The 23,347-nt window shown below is 39.6% G+C and overlaps 1 protein-coding gene across 2 annotated transcripts in view; it reads right to left on the minus strand.

Moving 5' to 3' along the window:
• PSEN1 (presenilin 1) overlaps positions 1–23,347 on the minus strand; it is a 77,005-nt gene that overhangs the window by 52,317 nt on the left and 1,341 nt on the right. Inside the window, exons 2-3 of one of the 2 annotated variants that reach the window (XM_082852206.1) lie at positions 15,869–15,950; positions 15,649–15,776 (exon numbers count right to left, since the gene is read on the minus strand). In XM_082852206.1, coding sequence (XP_082708332.1) covers positions 15,649–15,723 — 75 coding nt within the window. In that variant the 5' untranslated portion in view covers positions 15,724–15,776; positions 15,869–15,950. Of the gene's footprint in view, positions 1–15,636; positions 15,777–15,868; positions 15,951–23,347 lie in introns of both variants that reach the window. The other variant, XM_082852205.1, reaches the window with a different exon arrangement.

The following is a 23,347-nucleotide window of genomic DNA, read 5'->3' on the forward strand; positions in this document are numbered from 1 at the left end:
AAGACTCAATATTGTTAACGTGTCAATTCTACCAACGCCACCCCCTCATCCCGCTACCAAGTGATCTGAAGGTTCAATGCAACCTCAATTGGCTTTTCTGTAGAAATGTTTATTAAGTTAATATGTAAATAAAGGACCTAGGATATCCAAAACAATGAAAGTTGGAGAACTAATGCCACAAGACTTCTTATACAGTTATGGTTATCAAAAAATGTAATATTGGCACAAATAACAAAACAGAGAGCCCAGAAACAGCCTGACACATATGCACAGCTGATTTTTCCCAAAGGTGCAAAGGCAATTCAGTGGAGAAAGGATAGTCTTTTTCAACAAATGACGCTGAAACAACTGGATATCCAAATGGAGAAAATTGAACTGTGATCCATACCTCATACCATATACAAAAAATTATACTTACAATACAGACCTAAATGTAAAACCTAAAACTACAGTTTCCAGAAGAAAGTAATGTAAGAAAAAACTTTTGAGAACTTGAGTTAAACAAGATTTCTCAGGTATGACATAAAGAAAAAGAAGATCCACAAAAGGAAAAATAGATAAAAGGGACTTTATCAGTATTTGAACTGATCTATCTCTGCGCTTTAAAAAACACTGTTAAGAAAATAAAAAGACAAGCCATAGACTGGGAGAAAATGTTTGCAAATCATATATATCATAGAGGACTTGTATCTGGAATATATAAAGAACTCTCAAAACTCAATAAAACAACCCCCTCCAAAAAAACAAGAAAGAAAAAGAAGACAAACAACCCAATTTAAAAATTGAGTAAGAGATTTGAACAGATACTTCACCAAAGATATTAGGATGACAAGCACAGGAAGAGATACTTAACATAATTATTCAGAGAAATGCAAACTAAAACCACAATGATATTAGTACCCACCCACTAGAATGTCTGAGAAACTGAAAAGACTGACTGTACCAAGGGCTGATGAGGATGTGGAGGAACTGGAACTCTCATTTGCTGCTGGTGCAAAATTATACAACCAATTTGGAAAACTGTTTGACAGTATCTTAAAAAACTACATATATACCTTCTACATTGGATCATGTTCTACACTCTTAGGTATTTACTCAAAATAAATGAAAGAATTATGTCTATTCAAAGATCTGTACACAAACATCCACAACAGCCTTATTTGTAATAACCCAAAACCAGAAACAATGCAAATACCCATGAACAAGTGAAGGGATTAAAAAAACCAAAACAAACAAAAAAACCTGTGGTATATCTATATAATGGAATACAACACAGCAATAAAAAGGAACTACTGCCACATGCTATAAGACTGATGAATCTTGACTAGAAGGAGTTATACTCAATGAAAAAGCCTCTCAAAAGAGTATGTACTGTATGATTTCATTTATATAAAATTCTATGAAATGAATACTAGAATACAGTGACAAAAATCTGATCAGTGGTTCCCTGGGAATAGACAGCAGTTGGGGGGGGGGGACAGGAGGGAGAGATTACAAGAGAGCATGAGGAAACTTTTAGGTGCAATGGTTATGTTCATTATTGTGACTGTGGTGGTGGTTTCCAGGGTACAAATGTATGTCAAAACTGATCAAAGTGTATACTTTAAATACATGCAGTTCACTGTGTGACAATTATACTTTAATAAAGCTGTTTTTTAAAAAGTGTTTTTCTAGGGACTTCCCCAGTGGTCCAGTGGGTAGGACTCCTTGCTCCCAGTGCAGGGGAGCCTGGGTTTGATCCCCGGTTGAGGAACTGGATCCTGCATGCATGCTGCAACTAAGAGTCTGCATGCCACAACTAAGAAGTCCTCATGCTGCAACTAGGAGTCCTCATGCCACAACTAGGAGTCCACATGCCACAACTAAGAAGAAGTCCACATGCCACAACTAAAAGTCCACACATCACAACTAAAGGATCCTGCATGCTGCAGCTAGGACCCAGTGCAGCCAAAAAAAAAATATATATATAAATATATATATATATATATATATATATATATATTCATTCATTCATTTATGGCTGCACTGGGTCTTGGTTGCTGCGCATGGGGTTTCTCTAGTTGTAGTGAGTGGGGGCTACTCTTCGTTGTGGTGTGAGGGTTTTTCATTGCTGTGGCTTCTCTTGTTGTGGAGCACGGGCTCTAGGGGCGCAGGATTCAGTAGTTGTGGCACGCGGGCTCAGTAGTTGTGGCTCGCGGGCTCTAGAGCGCAGGCTCAGTAGTTGTGGTGCACAGGCTTAGATGCTCTGCAGCATGTGGGATCTTCCTGGACCAGGGCTTGAACCCGTGTCCCCTGCATTGGCAGGCGGATTCTTAACCACTGCGCCACCAGGGAAGCCCTGGCAGGCGGATTCTTAACCACTGCACCACCAGGGAAGTCCCTAAATAAATAAATATATTTTTAAAAAAGTGAATGTTTAAGAAAAAAGTGTTTTTCTCAAAGAGGTGTGTAGAGCCTTTGAAAACTGTCACATTAGGAAGGTGACACTAGAACTACTGAGGGATTTCCAAAATGAAAAATCTTGGCTAAATATTAGAATGATGACTTAGCATTATTTTTAAGGCTAATTAAAAACAAACTTTTTACTATGGAAAAAGTTAAAGCATATACTGTCAGAAGTGTATAATGAAGCCCCACGTGCACTTTACCAGCTTCAATTATTGTCATCTCATGGTTAATCTTATTCCGTTTGTTTTCCCACCCACTTTGCCCCCAGTATTATTTTGAGGCAAACTCAGACGTATCATTTCCTTCATAAATATTTTAGTATATATTTCTAAAAGATAAGAACATAAAGGTCTCTTTGTGTGTGTGGTTTAGTAGCTCATTTCTTTCTTAATTAAAAAAAAAAAACTTTATTTTTTAGAGCAGTTTTAGGTTCACGGCAAAACTCGGCAGAAAGTACGAAGAGTTCCCATACACCCTACACTCCTTGCCCCACATGGCCTTCCCCCATCAACAACCTACACTAAAGTGGTACATTTTACAACCAACAAATCTACACTGACACCTCATTATCACCCAAACTCCATAGTTAGCTTTAGGGTTCACTCTTGGTATTGTACATTATGTGGGTTTTGAAGAATGCATAATAAATGCATCTACCATAGTACCATATAGAATAGTTCCACGGTCCTAAAAATCCTCTGTTCTCTGCCTACTGATCCCTCACCTTCCCCCTATGCTCTGGCCACCATGGATCTTTTTACAGCCTGCACAGTTCTGCCCTTAAAGGCTATATTTAAGATTCAGAAAAAACAGTGTTGTAGCCATTATAAATGATTTCATTTCATTGGCAGAGGAAGGATTACTCACTGTATAAATGTTGTAAGTTTCAGGGAGGGCCGGGTCCTATGGGAAGTGGCCAGCATGTGGGAAGTGAGTTCCTACGAAGCCACATTCCCCAGAGCTCCTACACCATTACGTCAGAGGCTTCATTTTAATTCTTTCTCCTTTCTCTCACTTCAGAACATGATGCGAGTACAGGTTGAGCCACTAAAGCATGTGGACCCTCAGGCAGGGATAGTTCTCAGGCAGCAAAAATTGTGGAGGTATTTTCAATAGAGCATAGGGCTTGCCCATTTTTTTTTAAAACCTTGTTTTCTGCCTGCCTGCCCCCGGTTTTTAGTTTTATTTCTGTAGTTAAAAGAAATATTATAAACAAAGGTTTATAAACATTTTTTTTTTTTTTTCGGTACGCGGGCCTCACACTGTTGTGGCCTCTCCCGTTGCAGAACACAGGCTCCGGACGCGCAGGCTCAGCGGCCATGACTCACGGGCCCAGCCGCTCCGCGGCACGTGGGATCCTCCCGAACCGGGGCACGAACCCGCGTTCCCTGCAACGGCAGGCAGACTCTCAACCACTGCGCCACCAGGGAAGCCCGGTTTATAAACATTTTTAGAAATTTTAAAAAGTGTTATCAACTTGTGTTTATAACACAGAAGCTAAGTGTCCTTCCTAATCTCTGTTCCACAATATGAACATGGTGAGCAATCTGATGTACATTCAGATACTTTTAAAGCCGTGTTCTGCAATTTGCCTTTGTCACTTAATGATATGTCTGATACCTTTCTATACCAACACTTGTAAATATACCTCAACTTAAACACTACAGTAATGGCACAGTAATAATGACAATTATGATAATAATTGCTAACATTTATTGACTATGTATGTGCAAGACACTCTAAGCACTTCAGATGAGTTGTCTCATTTAATCCTAATAAAACTCTGAGTTTATTAATATTCTAAACTTCATTAACAGATAAAGAAATCGACGCTCAGAGAGATCAGATAGTGTGCCAAAGATCCCAGAGCTAAGAAGTTCTAGAGCAGAGATTCTAATTTGGACAGTTTAGCCAAAAGATCCTACTATTCGCCATTACCTTATACTACTGACTGGGTAAAACATAAGAAAAGCCTGAGGTTATCTCCAAATTCTCACTGTTACAAATGATGTTTCAATAAATATTCTTGTCTATATTTTCTGGCACTCTTATGGAAATGTTTTTATAGGACAAGTTTCTAGAAGTGGAAATGCCAGGTCACAAGGTATATGCCTTTTTAGATTCAATTGCCAAATTATCTCCAAAAGGCATGTATATGTAGTGGACTCACTTGAAAACTTGCCTCCAAATAAACACAAATTTAACTCCCGTGAACATCAAACAAGAATGCCTATTTCCCCACACTTTTAGTAGCAATGAGGATCAAGCCTTGCTCACTGATAGGTGAAAAAGGAAAGGTTTTCATTTCTCTGTCTCATTACTAGTAAGGTTGATCAACTAGTCTTTTCATATATTTATTACCATGTATATTTCTTCTTCCTCCTCCATATACATATATTGCTCGTATCCTTTGGTAATATTGTTTCTGAGTTGTTTATGTCCCTTTTGGCTTCATAAGAATTCTTCGTATATTAAGATGTATCTGTCATTAGGCATTATAAGCCTTTGCCCAGTTTGCTTTTTGACTTTGTTCATGGCAGTTTTGCCACACTTCATTTTATAATTTTGTATTGCTGAATATGAACTTAGATGATTTTATAAGGAAAACAACTCATTTTTACATCTCAAATTCTAGTGTTTTTCAACATACACACATAGGTACATAGCTACAGTGAACATTCACAAATATTGCATCCTACTTTTTTCATCGAATATTATTTCATGTATACATTCCCATGTAATAAGTCCCATGTAAAAATTAACACTGCATTCCATTATGTTGATATAAATATATCTGCATATTATTTATTTAAAGATGGATATTTATTTATAAGAAAAACTATGAATCTTATAATACTTTATACATATTGTTTGGATTTCCACAAATAGAACTGTGAGGCTCCTAAGCCCTGCACTGTAGGAAAAACTAGAAGAGGAGCTTAACTGAAGAACTGGCAAGTTATGTGGAAACTTGAAAATATTTATTAATCATACGCAATATGTTTCCAACAGCAAGCAGAATTCCATCCAGCACCTGTCCAAGCTTTGTGATTGCCCAGAGTTAGAGCTTTAACCATCACTCTGTCATCAAGGAAGGCTGTCATTTCCCTGAACAGTTGATATAACTGGTGAGAGATAATATTTAACATTTATGGTGCTGTTGTGTTAGGCTTGAACCTAGAGTTGGTTTTTTTTTTAACAAACTATGAAGATCTGTGCCAAGGATTTCTAACTTTACTCTCATGCAAAAACAAGCATGTTCCTCTGGAGGTCACCAAGATTTTACGTTCCTCTTTCTCCTTATTTCATTTCAGCATAAATGGGAAAACAAATTCATTACCATAAACAGTACAGTAACATCATCATCCAAAGGCTGATTGAGCCTGTGGACCCGATTCAGCTTAAATTTAGATCACTCCTTTCATTTATTTTTTTTCTCCTCGAGGTCCCAAGTACTTAATCACCACTTTAAACAGCTTATAGGTTTGCATTCTGTTTAATTTTATAGGATTTCTCACACTTTAAAAAAGTGACCCACTATCATCTAGAAAATGAGGGGGTTAGTTCTGCCAGTTTATGATTTGCTAGTAACTTAATAAAGTTCTCTGCATTTAATATTTTGAATTCAGAAAAGATACTGCAGATGACCTTCTTTTATAAAGACCAGACACATTTTAATGTTGTAAATTTAGCAGCTGAAGGTAACGATTTACATGTCTTCTTCAGCAATTGCTTTACATAGAGAATTATTACTGACCTTTCAATGGATTACTACTTTAAGGCTTCTTTTTTAGTTAGCAAATGACTGATTTTTTTCTATTCTAAATCAAAAAGGCTGTTGACATTTATTTCCTTAAGGACTAGAAAATTTGGGTCAGAATAAACTAATATGAATTAAAACACTGAGTATTCAATTTATAAATCTAATTGTTTTTCTCTGTCACTTTCCCATTAATTCTTTATTCAAATATAGTGGTTCTCAAATTATGGCCCCTGGACCAGAAGCATTGGCATGATCTGGGAATTGATCAGAAATGCAAATTCTCTGGCCCCATCCCAGGCCTACAAAATCAGGAATTCTGGATTTGGGGCCAGAGAATTCGTACTAACAATTCTTCCAAGGATTCCAATGCACACTAAGGTTTGAAAGTTACTGCTGTAACATACATTTTATAAGGCTTAATTAACAATATAAATGAATTTTAGACTTATTTCAAAAAAAATCACTTCTCTGTATATTAGAAAAGCAAAAAGGTCTCAGCTAATCCACATAAAAGTTGTAAATCTACATCAAATCAAAACATGAACTCTACCCATCAAAATTTTGCACCAGAAAATAAAACTTTACAAATTAATAGGTATAGTAAAAGTAAACCAAAGGATGATGACAGATCACAAACTATAGAAAAAGGCCCAAATAATGTTCTTCTTAGAGCTACTTTAATATCTTACCTGCAAAATACATTTAGAAAACAAAGAATTTCCATTATTTTACAACTTATAAGCTTTGCCCTTTCTCAGAAATAGTTGTCATTAGTCAGTCGACCTTCCAGTCTCCAGTCCCTATAGACATAGCCAACCAACGGCAAAAAAACACATGAAGTCCATGCTAGTTTCTAGTTTGAGGTGGTGGGTAAACTAATGGAAAGTAGTAAAATTTTTGGTTGAATGCCATCTTAAGGAATCAGGACACGCACTCTTGAGGGAGAAATAAATAAAATGGATTCTCCACTTGGTTCTTGTGACATGCCAATGTTTGACAGCTGTTCTACATAAAAACTGGAGCTCTGCCCCACATGGTGACAGCAGTGCAGATAATGACACGGTGGCAACAGCAGTGATGTGAGATGGCTAAGGAAGTGTGTCCAGAGCACAGGGAGCCCAGGGCACCCTCTCACATGAAAGATGAAGTCCTTAAGCAACTGAGAAGATTCACTTCAGACTTCTATTTGCAGATAGAAAATTTTAAATTTTCTCTTGCTAATGTGAGAAAAAAACAAAAGCCGCTTTGTTCTTTTGCAGGGATATTTGTATTGAACTGGTTTAGAGATACTGGGTGATCAATAAACTCTAAAGTCAGCAGAGAAACACGAATGAAGTTCTGCCTTTTGGGATTTTACAGCCTAGATGGGGTCAACAACCATAAAAAAGTAAAAAATTCTAAAAAGTGAAAAGGTGAAAACGACGTAACTCCTCTCATCTGTTATTAGCAGGAATTAAGATTTTTATATGAGCTAGTTTTCTAGAAAATGAAAGCTTGCTTAAGGTGTAAGTCCAAAAACTCAATATTTTTAATGACAAGTTTCTATAGTGCACTGTAAACATTTCAGTCTTTTAAAATGGAGACTGACAAACACAACTGAAGCTTTTATCAAGGGCATAATATAAACTCCAATTACCAAGACCCCAGGCTATCATGCTTTTTTAGTTTCTTTTACATCAGCTGCTCTAATTCTCCCACTACTGTTAGTCAGTCATCATGGACACCTTGAATGCTTCTCCCCTTTCCACAGATATTCCCCAGATAGCATATTGTCCTTTTGTGACCTTTCTTTTTTTTTACTTTTTATTTCTTTTTTTTTTTTTTTTTGCGGTACGTGGGCCTCTCACTGTTGTGGCCTCTCCCATTGCGGAGCACAGGCTCCGGACGCACAGGCTCAGCGGCCATGGCTCACGGGCCCAGCCGGCTCCTGGACCGGGGCACGAACCCGTGTCCCCTGCATCGGCAGGCGGACTCTCAACCACTGCGCCACCAGGGAAGCCCTGTGACCTTTCTTTACATTCAAAAAATTTCCCCTTTAAAAATACCTTTCTTTTTAAATTATGAGATAACTATATTATAGAACATGTGGAAAAAATAAAAGGGGAAAATCACCAAAATCACCCATCTTTTCCTTGTCAGACTTTTCTGGTAGGGGTGTAAAACAATAACTGGAACAGTTGAACATTAGCTGGACTACACAGCAGTTTCCAGTATAGTTTACTTCAGTTCAGTCCGTCTTTATAGGATATGGAAAAGTATTTTTTGTATTCAGGGTGTTGAATATCTTTCTTAATCTATTTTTAATTGAAAAAAAAACCAAATAGTTTTCATTTTTAAAAGGAAAGGATAATTCACCTACTTAAAACATTTAAACTAGGCACCATCAACAAACTGAAGCCACAGATGGGAGAAAATATTTGAAAAGCATATAGCTAACGTGAGATTAGCATCCCTCCTCCCTCCAAAAATATACTTCTACAAAATCAGTAAGAAAAAGACAAATAACCAATTGAAAAATGGATAAAGATCATGAACAGGCAATTCACAAAAGAAGAAATGCAAATGGCCAATAAAAAAAAAGCTCAACTTTATTAGAAATTTGGGAAATACAATTAAAATAACATAAGATAATATTTCAAACCCATCCAACCGGGCTTCCCTAGTGGCGCAGTGGTTAAGAATCCACCTGCCAATGCAGGGGACACTGGTTCGAGCCCTGGTCCGGGAAGATCCCACATGCCTCAGAGCAACTAAGCCCGTGCACCACAACTACTGAGCCTGCACTCTAGAGCCTATGAGCTACAACTACTGAGCCCACGTGCCACAACTACTGAAGCCTGCATGCCTAGAGCCCGTGCTCTGCAATGAGAAGCCACCGCAATAAGCTGCGCACCTCAACAAAGAGTAGCCCCCACTCTCCGCAACTAGAGAAAGCCCACATGCAGCAACGAAGACCCAACACAGCCAAAATTAAATAAACACATAAATAAATTTATTTTTAAAAAAACCCCATCCAACCGACACATAATAAGTCAGACAATATCAAGAACTGGCAAGGATGGACTTCCCTGGTGGTGCAGTGGTTGAAGGTCCGCCTGCCGATGCGGGGGACACGGGTTCGTGCCCCGGTCCGGGAGGATCCCGCATGCCGCGTAGCGGCTGGGCCCGTGAGCCATGGCCGCTGAGCCTGCGCGTCCGGAGCCTGTGCTCCGAGACGCGAGGGGCCGCAGCAGTGAGGGGCCCGCGTAAAGCAAAAAAAAAAAAAAAAAAAGAACTGGCAAGGATGTAAAAGAATGCAAACAGCCATACACTCTTGATGTGTAACCACCTTGGAGAGCATACTGGCAATCTCAAATATAGTTTAAGATCATTATACCCAATCGCAGCAATGATCCTTGAGAAACTCACACATGTGCAGAAGGATTCATTAATTAGAATGTCACTGTAACACTGTTGGTTACTGTGAAAATTGGAAACTACCAAATATTTATAAATAGAATAGATTTTAATATATTCACAAAATAAAATGAATGAACTAGAGATACATGCACCTATATATAAATTCCCAAAACATGTGTCTTCTGCAGCATACACCTACATATACAAATTTCAAAAATGTGGGAAGGGCTTCCCTGGTGGCACAGTGGTTAAGAATCTGCCTGCCAATGCAGGGGACACAGGTTCAACCCCTGGTCTGGGAAGATCCCACATGCCACGGAGCAACTAAGCCCGTGCACCACAACTGCTGAGCCTGTGCTCTAGAGCCCGTGAGCCACAGCTACTGAGCCCGTGTGCCACAACTACTGAAGCCTGCACGTCTACAGCCCGTGCTCCACAAGAAAAGAAGCCACCAAAACGAGAAGTCAGCGCACCGCAATGAAGAGTAGCCCCTGCTCGCCACAACTAGAGAAAGCCCACGTGCAGCAACGAAGACCCAACATAGCCAAAAATAAATTAATTAAAAAAGAAAGTGGGAACTTTCTTCTACAACTTTTACACACACACACTCTATATAAAGTTTTAAAACATGCAAAGTAATATTATATAATATCAATATTGTTTATGTTCATAAATATTTATAGTAAGCATGACAAACTCCAAATTCAGGATAGTAACTACTATCCTGGGAGAAGAAGGGGAATGTGGGAGAGGTGCTTCAATTTTATCTGTAATTTCTTTTGTATAACTAGACTATCTTTCCAAATTAAATGCAAAATTTTGTCTTGTTTGGTTACGATTTCATTTAGTGTACAATCAATATATAACAGGAACAGAAAAAACTTAGTAAAAAAAAAGTACACACAGCAAATAAGACAATATGCTATACAGTAGAGTTTCCTGTGCTATATATATAACTGTATAGCACGGGGAACTCTGCTCAGTATTTTGTAATAACCTAAATGGGAAAAGAATTTGAAAAAGAAGAAATACATGTATATGCATAACTGAATCACTTTGCCATACACCTGAAACTAACACAACATTGTTAATCAACTATACTCCAATATAAAATAAAAGTTAAAAAAGAAAAAAAAAGGAAGAAATCAAAATGATGATTGTCTATGGTGGGTAGGAACTGACTATAATGGACCACAAAAGTATTTTCTGAGGTAATGTAAATGTTTTATAACTCGATTGTCATATTGGTTATACAGGTATATGTATTTTTAAAAATCCATTGAATTATAAATTTCGGATCTACATATTTCATTATTTATAAATTTTACCTCAACAACAAAATGATGCAATTAAAAAAAAAGACAATATGTTAAAGTTTAATAAAGTTGGGTGGCAGGTACATGGGTGCTCATTATATTAATTGCCATATTTTCTCTATATGCTTAAAATATTATGTAATAAAAAGTTAAGAAATAAATATTCGGATTAAAAGAAGCCCACTATTTTTCAGCTCTCTGACTAATCTCATAAACTTCAAATCCCTTCACTGTGAATGAGATTATCTATAGCAGCCTACAAAAGGAAAACCTATTTTCTGGGCTAAGGCTGCCCTGACTGTATCTGCTAAGGGTTGAAGAATAAAGCCACCGGCAACATTTGACCTTTGGAAAGAGAAAAATGCTTTAAATGTTATCTTCTACTTAACACTAACAATATATCATGTAACAATACTTGAAGTTACACAAGAGAAGTCATCTAATTGAGTACGATTTGGTTAATCAGATCCAAAATGGTTTCAATTTCATTATACTTCTTACAGGGTAACCAACTTGATCCTATTTTCTCAGGACTGCCCCAGTTTTAAAACTGAAAGTCTTGCCTTCCAGGAACCTCTCAGTCTCAGGCACACTGGGGCAGCTGGCCACCCTAACTTCTGGTCACAACAAAGCTTCTGGAAGAGAATTTATTTAGCAAATCAGCTAATTTTACAGATGGGAAAAATGAGGTACTAAGAAATTAGCTGAATTAAACCAAACTTACACATAGCTACTTCAAATTACAAGTGGATCAAACTTAGTTCTTCCTTCTGAGGAACCTGTTTACATCTCATTCAGCCACAAGCCCTAAATGCCAATTCATCAGTGTTCTTGGACAATTCTGAATACCCAGTTAACCTCTCACTTCTTTCCCAAACTCAAAGCACTGCCCCATGATATGAATTCAAGACTTGGGATGCTCCTGACTTTGGGGGGAGGTACTGAGTAGAGGAAAGGAACAGAGGCTCCACTTCTTTACACTGATCTTTACCTAGTCTGTAGGGAAGATATTCACTCTCCTTCTGGTTTCAAAAATATTTTTAAATGAATTTTCTTTTTGTAATATCTACTGCAAAATAGCATGTTTGAGTACTCTAGAATATAGAGTCATACAGAAAAGCACTTCACTAGAGTAGCTATTCAAAGGAGGGGAAGACAGAGGAAAAAGGAAAATCTGCTCATTTATGATAAACATCCCCAAAATGCCAGGCCCTAAAACTACATAATGTTTGTCACAGCACCTAGCACAGAGTCCAACACACTGAAGACATTCAACATGAGAGTTTCCTCTCCTGAGTAGTGTGGAAAGATTCACACTTTCCACATCTGTCAATTTCCTTTTAATTCCTCTAAACTAGTCCTGAGCAAATAAAGAAGAAATAAGCCTGATAAGGACTTTTTGTGCCTTTAGAGGCTTGTCTTCGGGTACTTGTATTTAACAACTCCACTATCCAACAGCAGAAATAAAAGAGCTGCTTTCAATTAATCTGCAAAAACAGCCTTCTATGTCCAATTTAAATCTGGACCTACCCCCATTTTTTCATAACCAACCAGAGCATATACTTAAACAATGGCTTCTTTATAGCTAAAAAACGTAATGATGAGATTCTTTTCCTCATTCTTTGGGGTTTTTTAAAGTATGTTAGTGCAAAATGAATAGACTTCGTATTTTTCTTCCCCAGCATTTTTTCATACAATATCTCTTTTCAGTATTACAACATTTTTCTGGGGTATGAGACCGTTGGAAGAACAGAAGAAATACTGGAGCGAGTTTGGGATTAGAAAGCACAGTTTTAAGTTCCAGGTCTGTTATTTAACTTTCTATGTGGTCTTGGACAAGCATTTTAACTGTAAAATGGCAATAATACCTATCTTGTGGTAACTGGAAAATATAAGAATGCATGCATAAGATCTTCATAAGCTATAGAAGATATTTTTAAGGAGATAAAAGATAAACTCAATTAACATCACATTATCAACAGCAGAGGCAAAAGTAAACAAATAAATTAGGCCTGATTCTCTAGACAATGGTGCCCTAATAGATCTGGAAGGTACCACTGAGAACACGACTTGCTAAGACTTGCTAAAATTAGACCATGAACACATGTAATTATCAATAACAATCCTACATCATTTGTACCTCCTCTAGAGCTACCCTTTTTTCAATTTATCAGTCACTGAGGTGTTAAAAAGAAAAAAAAAGGCAGTAAAAAATACCAGGAAAGCCCCACAAAACCTGAGTGTGAGGGATATAAACAATATTACACCAACAGTGGAGAGCTTTTATGTGCCAAGCACTGTTCTTGGAGGGAAGCAGGTAAGCAAATCATATCTAACTACACAGTATGTTAGGAACACTGGTAAGTGCTACGCAGAAGTAAAGCCAAGGAAGGGTACAGGGAGTGCCGGGTGGCAGGGAAGGAAGGCATGGCCTCACTGATAAGGTGACTCAGGAGGTGGCCTGAAGGAACTGAAGAGAGCCAGGGAGAAGAGTGGGAGGAGAATCCAGGGCCCAGAGGAAGCAGTGAGGGAGGGGAAAGATGGTGAGAGACAACAGAGGGTGGGGGAGGGGACAGTTTAAACCTCAGAGAGTAGATTTTATTCTGAGATGAGATGTCTTTGGAGGGTTTGGGGCAGATGAGTGACATTTAACTTCTTACCTGTGGAATCTTTTGTTCAAAGGGATCCACAGAAGATCAATATGTACAACAGATAAAATAGGAGATGCTCTGGTTAAGGAAGGGGCACCCAGAGACCTACGTCAACTGTTCCCACTTTTCCCTTCTCTCCTCTGAAGTAACAGTTTGAAAATGAGTACAAAGTCTGTAGCATCCAAACTTTCACAGCCTGTACCCCAAGAACTTTATAATCCTGCCCAGCCTATCTTTTCAAAAGGCCATTCCTGGGGAACAGCAAAAAGGAGTAAGTCAAGCTGCTGACACACAGCAGAGGAGCAGGAGTGCTGTCAGAAAAATCAGTCCTTCGTACCACTGCTTGTTAAACACCCGCCCAGGCACCAGACGCGACAGCCCCTCTTCCCTCCCCCAACCCCTCAGGTGTTCTCTTTCAGGGCGTCCCTTGAAATTCATTTTAACTTGATTTCACTTGTTTAAAAATGCTCTAGCAATACAGTGTCATCTGCCTCTGCTGACGTATCTCCAGATAGAGTCCCCTGTCAATTGATATGGTAGGAAAATTCTTCCTCCACTAGTGTTATTTCTTCTCTCAGTAATGACTTCCCAATTTGCTCTATTCTAATCCTACGCACCCATCAAAGTTTACTTTGTGAAGCCCTCCTCCCACGTTTTGACCCTGAATTGGAATCCTAAATCTTTGGAGTGTGAAGGGAACTTCCAGGCCACCTAGTGCTCTAGTTCACGGCTCATTCCACGAACTAACCCTCTGCAGATCTGGCTGGTAGTCTTCCAGCCTCCGTAACTGCTTTTAGTGACATGCACACACTAGCCCACAAGGCAGCCTATGCTCTTTCAGACGTAAAGTACTTGTGAGGAAATTTCTTTTTACTGAACCAGAACCTGTTTCCTTCTATCACTGGTTCTGCCCTCTGGTTCTAATAGAGGAAAGTCTGCCCTCTGCCCCCCATCCCCTGCATCCAGCATAGCTTACAGTTGGCCTTGTGGCTTTCCCCATTCTGTCTCCACCTCTAAAAATGCGGCTGATGCCCCAGCCATCTCACAAGCCATCTGTGGACTGCCTTCAACCTGTAATGGTTAGCTAACAGAGTGGCAGGCAGCTCTGGTCTGTGTGTATAGCCAGTGAAGTGTCTGTGTCCCATGCCACTGACTACACCCCTTTCCTGATTCTCTCCTTTGACCTATCCTAGGACTTCTACCCTTAGCCCTGCATTCATCATTCAGTCAATGAGCATTTACTGAGCACTGTCAAGAACCAGGCTAGGGTCTTCCCTGGTGGCGCAGTAGTTAAGAATCCGCCTGCCAATGCAGGGGACACGGGTGCAAGCCCTGATCCAGGAAGATCCCACATGCTGCGGAGCAACTAAGCCCGTGCACCACAACTACTGAGCCTGTGCTCTAGAGCCCACACACTACAACTACTGAAGCCCATGCGCCTTAGAGCCTGCAAGCCATAACTACTGAGCCTATGCTCCAGAGCCCGTGTGCTGCAACTACTGAGCCCGCGTGCTGCAACTACTGAAGCCCAGACACCTCGAGCCTGTGTTCTGCAACAAGAGAAGCCACCGCAATGAGAAGCCCGTGCACTGCACGAAGAGTAGCCCCCGCTCGCCACAACTAGAGAAAGCCTGCATGCAGCAAGGAAGACCCAACACAGCCAAAAATATATTAAAAAAGAAAAAAAATTAAGAAAGAAAAAAATAAAAGAACCAGGCTAGGCACTGAAAAACTAAAAGTAAATAAAATGTACTCAGCTCATAGAAGAATAAGAGCAAGCTAGGTAAAATAATAAATAGCCAGGGAAGTTGGAAAAGGCCTCAGAGGAGGAGGTGATGCCTGAGCCAGGGAGGAACTGTATCAACACCCAAGTCTCACACAGCCTTGTGTCCCCTGCACCAAATGGTACAATGCTTTCCCTTATTTGAAGTTCAGCAAATATGTAAATTTGATAAAGTAGAGAAAGCCTGCTCAGCCCCCTGAGCCTCTCCTGGAGGCGAGGGAGGGTGGTCACTGAATCCACAGTCTGAAAGGGCAGTTGTAGAGGTTGACACTGTACCTGGCTACGTACAGTATTGCTCAGGTGGTTGTCCTCGGACATCTGTGCATTCTGGAAGTAGGACAAGGGTGCAGGTAACTCTGTCATTGGAGCAACTGTATAGAAATACTTTTTCACAGAAAACAGAGCCTCTTGGGGTTCTGAAAAGGGAAAAAGAAAACAGTCTTTTGTGCATTACAGTTATACTTTTATTTTGAAACACTTTCATAAGTTACTTTCACCAAAAACAAACCTTTCTTTCATGTGTTATCCTCCAGGCCAAGCTTTCTAAGGACCTCACAGGCTGCTGTCACTTGCAGGCTCCTGGATTAGGTCTGAAATAGAATTTTACTGGGTTACCCAGAGTTGGTCAAATCCTAGTAAATCCACTCACACCAATTAAATACTTATAAGACTAATTTGTAAACCAGTAATGTATTAATTTGCCAGGACCCTCAACTGACAAACTTTTGTCAGCTCAAGATACCTCTTGGTAATGAGTAGATCTACTTGAGAAACCAAATATTTTCAATCAGAATGATATCTAATGATTTCAGATCTAGAGCAAAGGGAGCTAAATGATCTTAAAGAATGTTCTCATCAACATCCCTCTTCCAATCCAACCTAATTTACATCACCATAAAATTATTTGTCTAGTGCTTTTAATTTTGCAAAATTTCTTTTTATCATCTCATTTTTTTTCTTTACCACAATGACCCAAGACAGGGTAAACAGGTAACATCTATTTTACAAAAGCAAAAGGGCACCCAAGTTGAGTGACTTGCTTAAAAGTACACAACTGGGCAGACCAGGACCAAAATCGCAGACTCCTAACTCCCAGCCTCTACTCTGCATCCTGGCACAGCCTTGCTTACGCACATCATTCTGTCTCCCACACTTCAGCCTCCTGGGGGCCACATTCTCATTTGCCTGTCTACCTGAATTTCCATCAGCCGATTCCTTATGACTTCAACTATGCTTTTCATTGAAAGTCTTCAGAAATATAGAAGGAAAAAAATCTGTTTGCATACCTAAGCAGTATTCTAATTCACTTATAGTATCCAAAACATTACCATGTACATATTTACATGAAAGCATTTTGTTTCATTTTTACTTTTAACTTCAGGAACTTCTACACTCTAAATATTCTACTTTCTTATTCTAATGATTTTTTCATCAAAAACACATAAAGCAACTTTTTCCTCTAGTAAAGGTATTGACTTCCAATTAACCTTTAATGACCTATATTTGGATCATTCAAATCATGACAAATTCTTAATCAAGGTATGCTTTCCCTTTTATCCTACATGCTTTTTTTTTTTTTGGCCACGCCATGCGGCATGCAGGATCTTAATTGCTCCACCAGGGATCAAACTCCCACTCCCTGAGGTGGAAGCGCAGAGTCTTAACCACCAGACTGCCAGAGAAGTCCCTATCCTACATGCTTTTAAATACCGTGCCTGGGACTTCCCTGGTAACACAGTGGTTAAGACTCCGTGCTCCACAGGGGGCCCATGTTTGATCCCTGGTCAGGGAACTAGATCCCATATGCATGCTGCAGCTAAGAGTTCGCATGCCACAACTAAAGAGCCGGGTGAGCCACAACTAAGGAGCCCATCAGCCACAACTAAGGAGCCCGCCTGCTGCAACTAAGACCCAGCACAACCAAATAAATAAATAAATATTAAAAAAATAATAATAAAATAAATAAATACTGTGCCTACCTTTCTCCTCCCCTCCAACTTCAGCCCATAGTTAGCTGGTATGAGATCAGAGGATTGCTAATTAATATTAACTAAACATGATGTACTTATGCAATTCTGTTTTAAATATATAATATTAATTTGTTTTAAAAATAAAATGAATTAAAATTAAGAATAGATTCAATAGTTACTTTTATGGGGGTTAATCACTGTAAGGCGGTACACAAGAAGCTTCTGGGGGTATTGGTAATGCTTTGTTTCTTGATCTGGGTGCTAGTTACACAGAGGTTTCAGTCTGTGAAAATTCACTGAGTTGTACACCTACGATCTGTGCACATTCCTATATACTTCAATTAAAAAAGTCAAATAGAGTTTTGTGGGTGTAAACCTATATTTAGGGTTTGGCAATATGTATGTTAGCTTACCCAAAAGGGAGGTGGATTCCAATAGAACAGTTATATTTTCAAAGTATTGAAAGTAAATGTCCTGACCTATGCTTCTATATTTTTTTTTTTTTGCCTCTCACTGTTGTGGTCTCTCCCATTGTGGAGCACAGGCTCCGGACGCACAGGCCCAGCGGCCATGGCTCAGGGGCCTAGTCACTCCGCGGCATATGGGATCTTCCCGGACCGGGGCACGAACCCGTGTCCCCTGCATTGGTAGGCGGACTCTCAACCACTGCGCCACCAGGGAAGCCCTGCTTCTATATTTTTAAAAGTTGACTAATTGAAAATTTAACATTAATGTAGCATTAATGATCAGCAACGCAGCACATATTATTCCCTTCTTTTTCACAAAAACATTTAGTACAGCACCTACTACCTCAGCTAATGCAGAAATGCCACAGGATGGCAAACAGAAAAAGTTGTAACTGGTTACCTCCACTGGCTGCTCTGAAGACTATACCACGTCATTTAAAGTACAGCTCTATTACAAAAAAACCCTTAGAAATCTGTCACTGATATTCTCATACAATCCCTCAGAAACAAAACCAAGTAAGCAAGACAGTGTTAGCCAAATGAAACAAGCAAAAGGCAAGAAAAGGCGCTGCAGGCAAAAATAAATAGAAAGTAAATAAAGTGTAGTACATTTACAGGTACAATATGAGCAGAAGAAAAGTGATTGTTCATTCACTAAACAGGAGTTTACTGGCTGTCTACTTATATCAAAACTCAAAGACAGACACTGAGAGGATTTAATTAATTATGTTCACTTTACCCATTTTACAGATGGAAACAACGTGGCACACAGAAGTTCATGAACGTGCCCAAAGTCACATTCAGTAAGCAAAGGAGCAAAGCAAAGGTTCACGTATTACACTACTTTGCCTCTATATAAAATTTCATCCCTGCCATCTAGGAGTTTATAACAGTGAGCATTAAGACACACTGAGCTGATTTTTATTACTAGTAAAACTATTGCTTTGACATAAATGAGATCTTAAAAAAAAAAAGTAGTAAATGAGATCTTAAACTTCAATAACTGGTCTAACTAGAAATTAAAAACTAGTGCCAGGGCTTTCCTGGTGGCGTAGTGGTTGGGAATCCACCTGCCAATTCAGGGGACACGGGTTCGAGCCTTGGTCTAGGATGATCCCACATGCCGCCGAGCAACTAAGCCCATGCGCCACAGCTACTGAGCCTGTGCTCTAGAGCCCGCGAGCCACAACTACTGAGCCTGGGCACCACAACTACTGAAGCCCGTGCTCTACAACAAGAGAAGCCATCGCAATGAGAAGCCTGCACATGGCAACAAAGAGTAGCCCCCGCTCGCCACAACCAGAGAAAAGCCCGTGTGCAGCAATGAAGACACAACACAGCCAAAAATAAAATAAATAAAATAAAATAAATTTATTAAAGAAAAAAAACTAGTTTCAAAAGCATTCCCAATATAACAGTCCTGGTACTTCTTTTTTTTTTTTTAAAGATAAGCTATAATGAGCATCTGGTCATTTTAATTTAAGTGGTTCCCATTATTAATCTTATGCTTATAGGATCTGTCCAACTATTAAAAGAAATCACAAAAACTGATTATCATATTGGAGCTTTCTCAGACGAATCTTGTAAGAATCATCTATAATACAGTAGTCACTTTAACATATTCCAATACTACAGTCGATCCAGACTGAACCAACTGCAGATCAAAAATATTTGAAAAAAATTCCAAAATTAAGTAAAACCTAATTTGCTTGTGCCAGCAAATAATTACAATAGTATTTACATTGTATTTACAACTATATACATACCATTTCATTGTATTAGGTATTATAAGTAATCTAGAGATGATTTAAAGTATACAGGAGGATGTGTGTAGACTACATGCAAATACTATGCCATTTTATATAAGGGACTTGAACATCTGAGGATTTTGGTGCCCATGGGGGTGGGGGGTGGTGGGAGTCCTGAAACCACTTCTGCTCCACCCCCACCCCCTCAACCACAAGGGACGACTGTATTTAAAAGACACATCTGTATTTACATGTAAAACACTAAGGCTCAGGCAAGGTGAAAGAATCTGTCAGTGTACAATTATGAGGCAAGTAACACCAGTTCCAGAACCCAGATCTTCTGATGCCCAGCCCAGGTGTTTGCCAGTTCAACAGGAGAAAGCTCATGCCCCCACTACACAATGCTGCAGGGTGACTCTCCCTGGAAGAGCTGCTCTTTACATGGAGCTTAGTAGGAAGCAAAGGTAGGCAACAGGGTTAGCTAGGTCTTCAGTCAGGTCTGGTGAACAGACAATCATTGTTGGTACAAAGAAAGGGGCAGGCAAAGCTGGATTTGATTCTGGTCCAGTAACAGCTGAAAACAATTGATGACTGCACGGAGAAAGCCAACGACCCACTGTTCCCGGACCCACTGTTCCCGAAGCGTGGCAAAAGACACCAGTGGACTTTGTAACATTCTTAACAGTGCCCTGAGAGCAAGAAAAGATAGTTGTTGGGAAGTGAGGATCTTTCATGTGACCTGGATTGCATAGGGAGTGGGAGTACGAATGTAAGTAGATTTTGGTGTTTTCTCTCTCTGGCCAACTGCTAAAGATTTTCTGAGACTGATACAGCACAACACTCGAATTCACTGCCATCCATTCCTTTTTTCTCAAGACACTTGCTCAATCAGACAAAGGAAAAAAAAAATCCTTCTCTGATGGGCAACTACAATTTCTTTTTATTATATACGAAGACTAAAAAAAAGCTCCAAGAGAATACAAATAATCTCGAAGTTCAGATGTGCTGAACAGAAAAGTCTGTCCAGCCAGAAAACCTATCCATCAGCACTTCAAAAAGTATCACAGGAGCAGTGTTTAAAATCCCAAAAAGGAGCTTATTAAAAATTCCATTTAAGGAAACACCAACAGAAAAGTACATTTCTGTCTCTCACTACATCCCAAGGTAGCAATTTTTTTTTTCTTTTGGTCATGCCACGCGGCATGTGGGATCTTAGTTCCCTGATCAGGGATTGAACCCGTGCCCCCTGCACTGGAAGTGCGGAGTCTTAACCATTGGACTGCCAGGGAAGCCCATCCAAGGTAACAAATTAAAATAAATAAAAATAACTTGAAATTAATTTAAAACTTCAGGAATACAGCCTAGAAAGACCCTCAGAATTTTAAGAGGCCAGGAGCAAATAATTTCCCCAGTCCTACAAGAGGCTTTGTGAAAGTGGTAGGCTCTAAAAAGAGCAAGGATAGTGATACATCCCATTTGGTGATTTTTTTTCCCTCCTTCCTTCCCACTCTACTTCTGTGAACCATCTGTGGTAGATTAGATTATTATTCAGCAAATATTCACTCCCTCCCCCAGCATCCCCAAGGGAGGAATACTTCTCTCCAGTGATGTTGAGCTTGGCTCTGTGACTTGCTTTGGCCTCAAGGTAGGTGCAGTCTACTACCCACTCCAGGCCTTTGGGCACAATCTTATGACTTGCTTTGGTCGATGGGATTTTGGCAGATGTGGCACAGACAGTTAAACTGTGCTTGTGCAGGTGGCCTTTCCTTCTGTACTTCTGCTGTTCCCTCATGAAGAACTTACTTTGGGTAGCCACTGCCCCTTCAGTCTGGGCCCCAGAACAAGACAAGCAAAGCAGAACTGTCTTAGCTGTCCCCTTTAAGCAGACCGAGAGCTAATGCTCTAAGGCAGCGGTCCACAACCTTTTTGGCACCAGGGACCGGTTTCGTGGAAGACAACTTTTCCAAGGACCGGGGGCGGGGGGATGGTTTCAAGATGGTTCAAGCGCATTACATTTATTGTGCACTTTATTTCTATATGATGAAATAATTATACAACTGACCATAATGCAGAATCAGTGTGAGCCCTGAGCCTGTTTTCCTGCAACTAGATGGTCCCATCTAAGGGTGATGGGAGACAGTGAAACCCAAAGAGTGTTGCTTATCCTTTCACTTTTTTCAGGAGCTTTTGGATTTGAGAATTGTGGATATGGGACCATGGTTCTGTATTATTATAGATTCTTTTCCCCCCCAAATTTAATTTCTACATGGAAGATATAATTACCCTGAGTCATTGTATCAAATTTGTTGTGGAAATGGGTAGAACACAACTAATCTTTAATGAAGAAAATGACTATTCACACTTAATTAATTCGTAAATCATTGACTATACTCAGCAATACTTGCATTCTCTCATTTGCTTTAGATCAACTTAAGGAACTGTACAAGGCATTGTGAAAACCAAATATTAATATCCTTTAATCAACAAACACTTATTGGGTTTCTTCTACATAACCATATACTGTGATAGGTACCAGGGGTGCCAGTGAATCAGATGATGCTTCTGTTCACCTAAGGAGCTTACTATCTAGAGGGGAAGACAGACAAGTATGTTTTTACATTAATTACATGTTGAAATAAAAATATTTTAAATGTATTGGGTTATATAAAATATATCATTCAAGTTAATTTTACCTATTTCTATCTCAAAAATTTTTGCTCATTAGAAAATGTAAAATTAACCTTTGTAGCTCACATTATGTTTCTAATGGACAGTACTGCTCTAAAGCTTCAGGTTTTCTCTCCTACAAACAGGCTTAATACTGAAAATCCCTGACAACCTTTTCCTTCCTGAAGCTTCCCTCCCTTCCTCAGTTTTTATGACACTGCACTATGGAGGTTCTCCTCCCACCACTCATTCCCCTCAGCTGGTTCCTCATCATCTTCCACCCCCCCATTATAAGTGTTCCTAAGGCTCTGCCTGGGCTTCCTTGTCCCCCCTCTTTCCTTAGGCATCTCCTCCACTGCTCCAACATCAACTGCTAAGTCTGTTTAAGTGACCCATGTTTACAGCTCCAGGCCTGTCCATGGGATATTTAACTGCTGGCACTTCAAAAGTGAGACTTCCAAACTGTTTCCTCATCATCTTCCTCTCTAGACTAGTTCTTTGCCTCTAACTTCCTTATTTCTGTAATCGTCTCCCCCATTCTCTAAACTTAAAGCCTCCTAGTCAACTTCACACTTTACTCCTTGCGCCTCAATTGGCTGTTATGTCCTCTTCATAATGATATTCTTCTTTCTAAGCTTCTGCCACCACCAAAGGTCAAATTTTCATTATATCTCACCCGGATTATGCAAAAGTCACCTCAAATCTCTTATCCATTCTAGCCCCCACGTACCTAAAGCAAAGTTCTTATCACAAAACTTATGAAAAGCAAAGCTCAAAACACCTTCCAAATCTGCCTGGCATCTATCACATGAAGGAGAGGCAGTATTAGCGGGCTCTGAAAGGTTTTTCAGAGTACATCCAAAAGAAGTCTCTCCCTGCAACCTGATGTAACAGTAGTGGGAGAGCAGGAGCAGAGGCAACCTGGATCTGAGAGAGAAGAGGACCACATTGGCCTTGCTGACAAATGTTATATCTTTCCTGCTAGAATGATTCTCAGAGACCAACTCCAATCCTCCAGTTCTCCCCAAATGGAAATTCACGCAGCAGTCTAGGACTAGGGGCAGCCATTAACTTAAAATTCAGCACTAGATCATATCCATTCAGAGGAAAGTATGCCCAGAATTACGGTAACTAT

Source organism: Leucopleurus acutus (assembly GCF_964270905.1).
Source record: "Leucopleurus acutus genome assembly, chromosome: 1".
Lineage (NCBI taxonomy): Eukaryota > Metazoa > Chordata > Mammalia > Artiodactyla > Delphinidae > Leucopleurus > Leucopleurus acutus.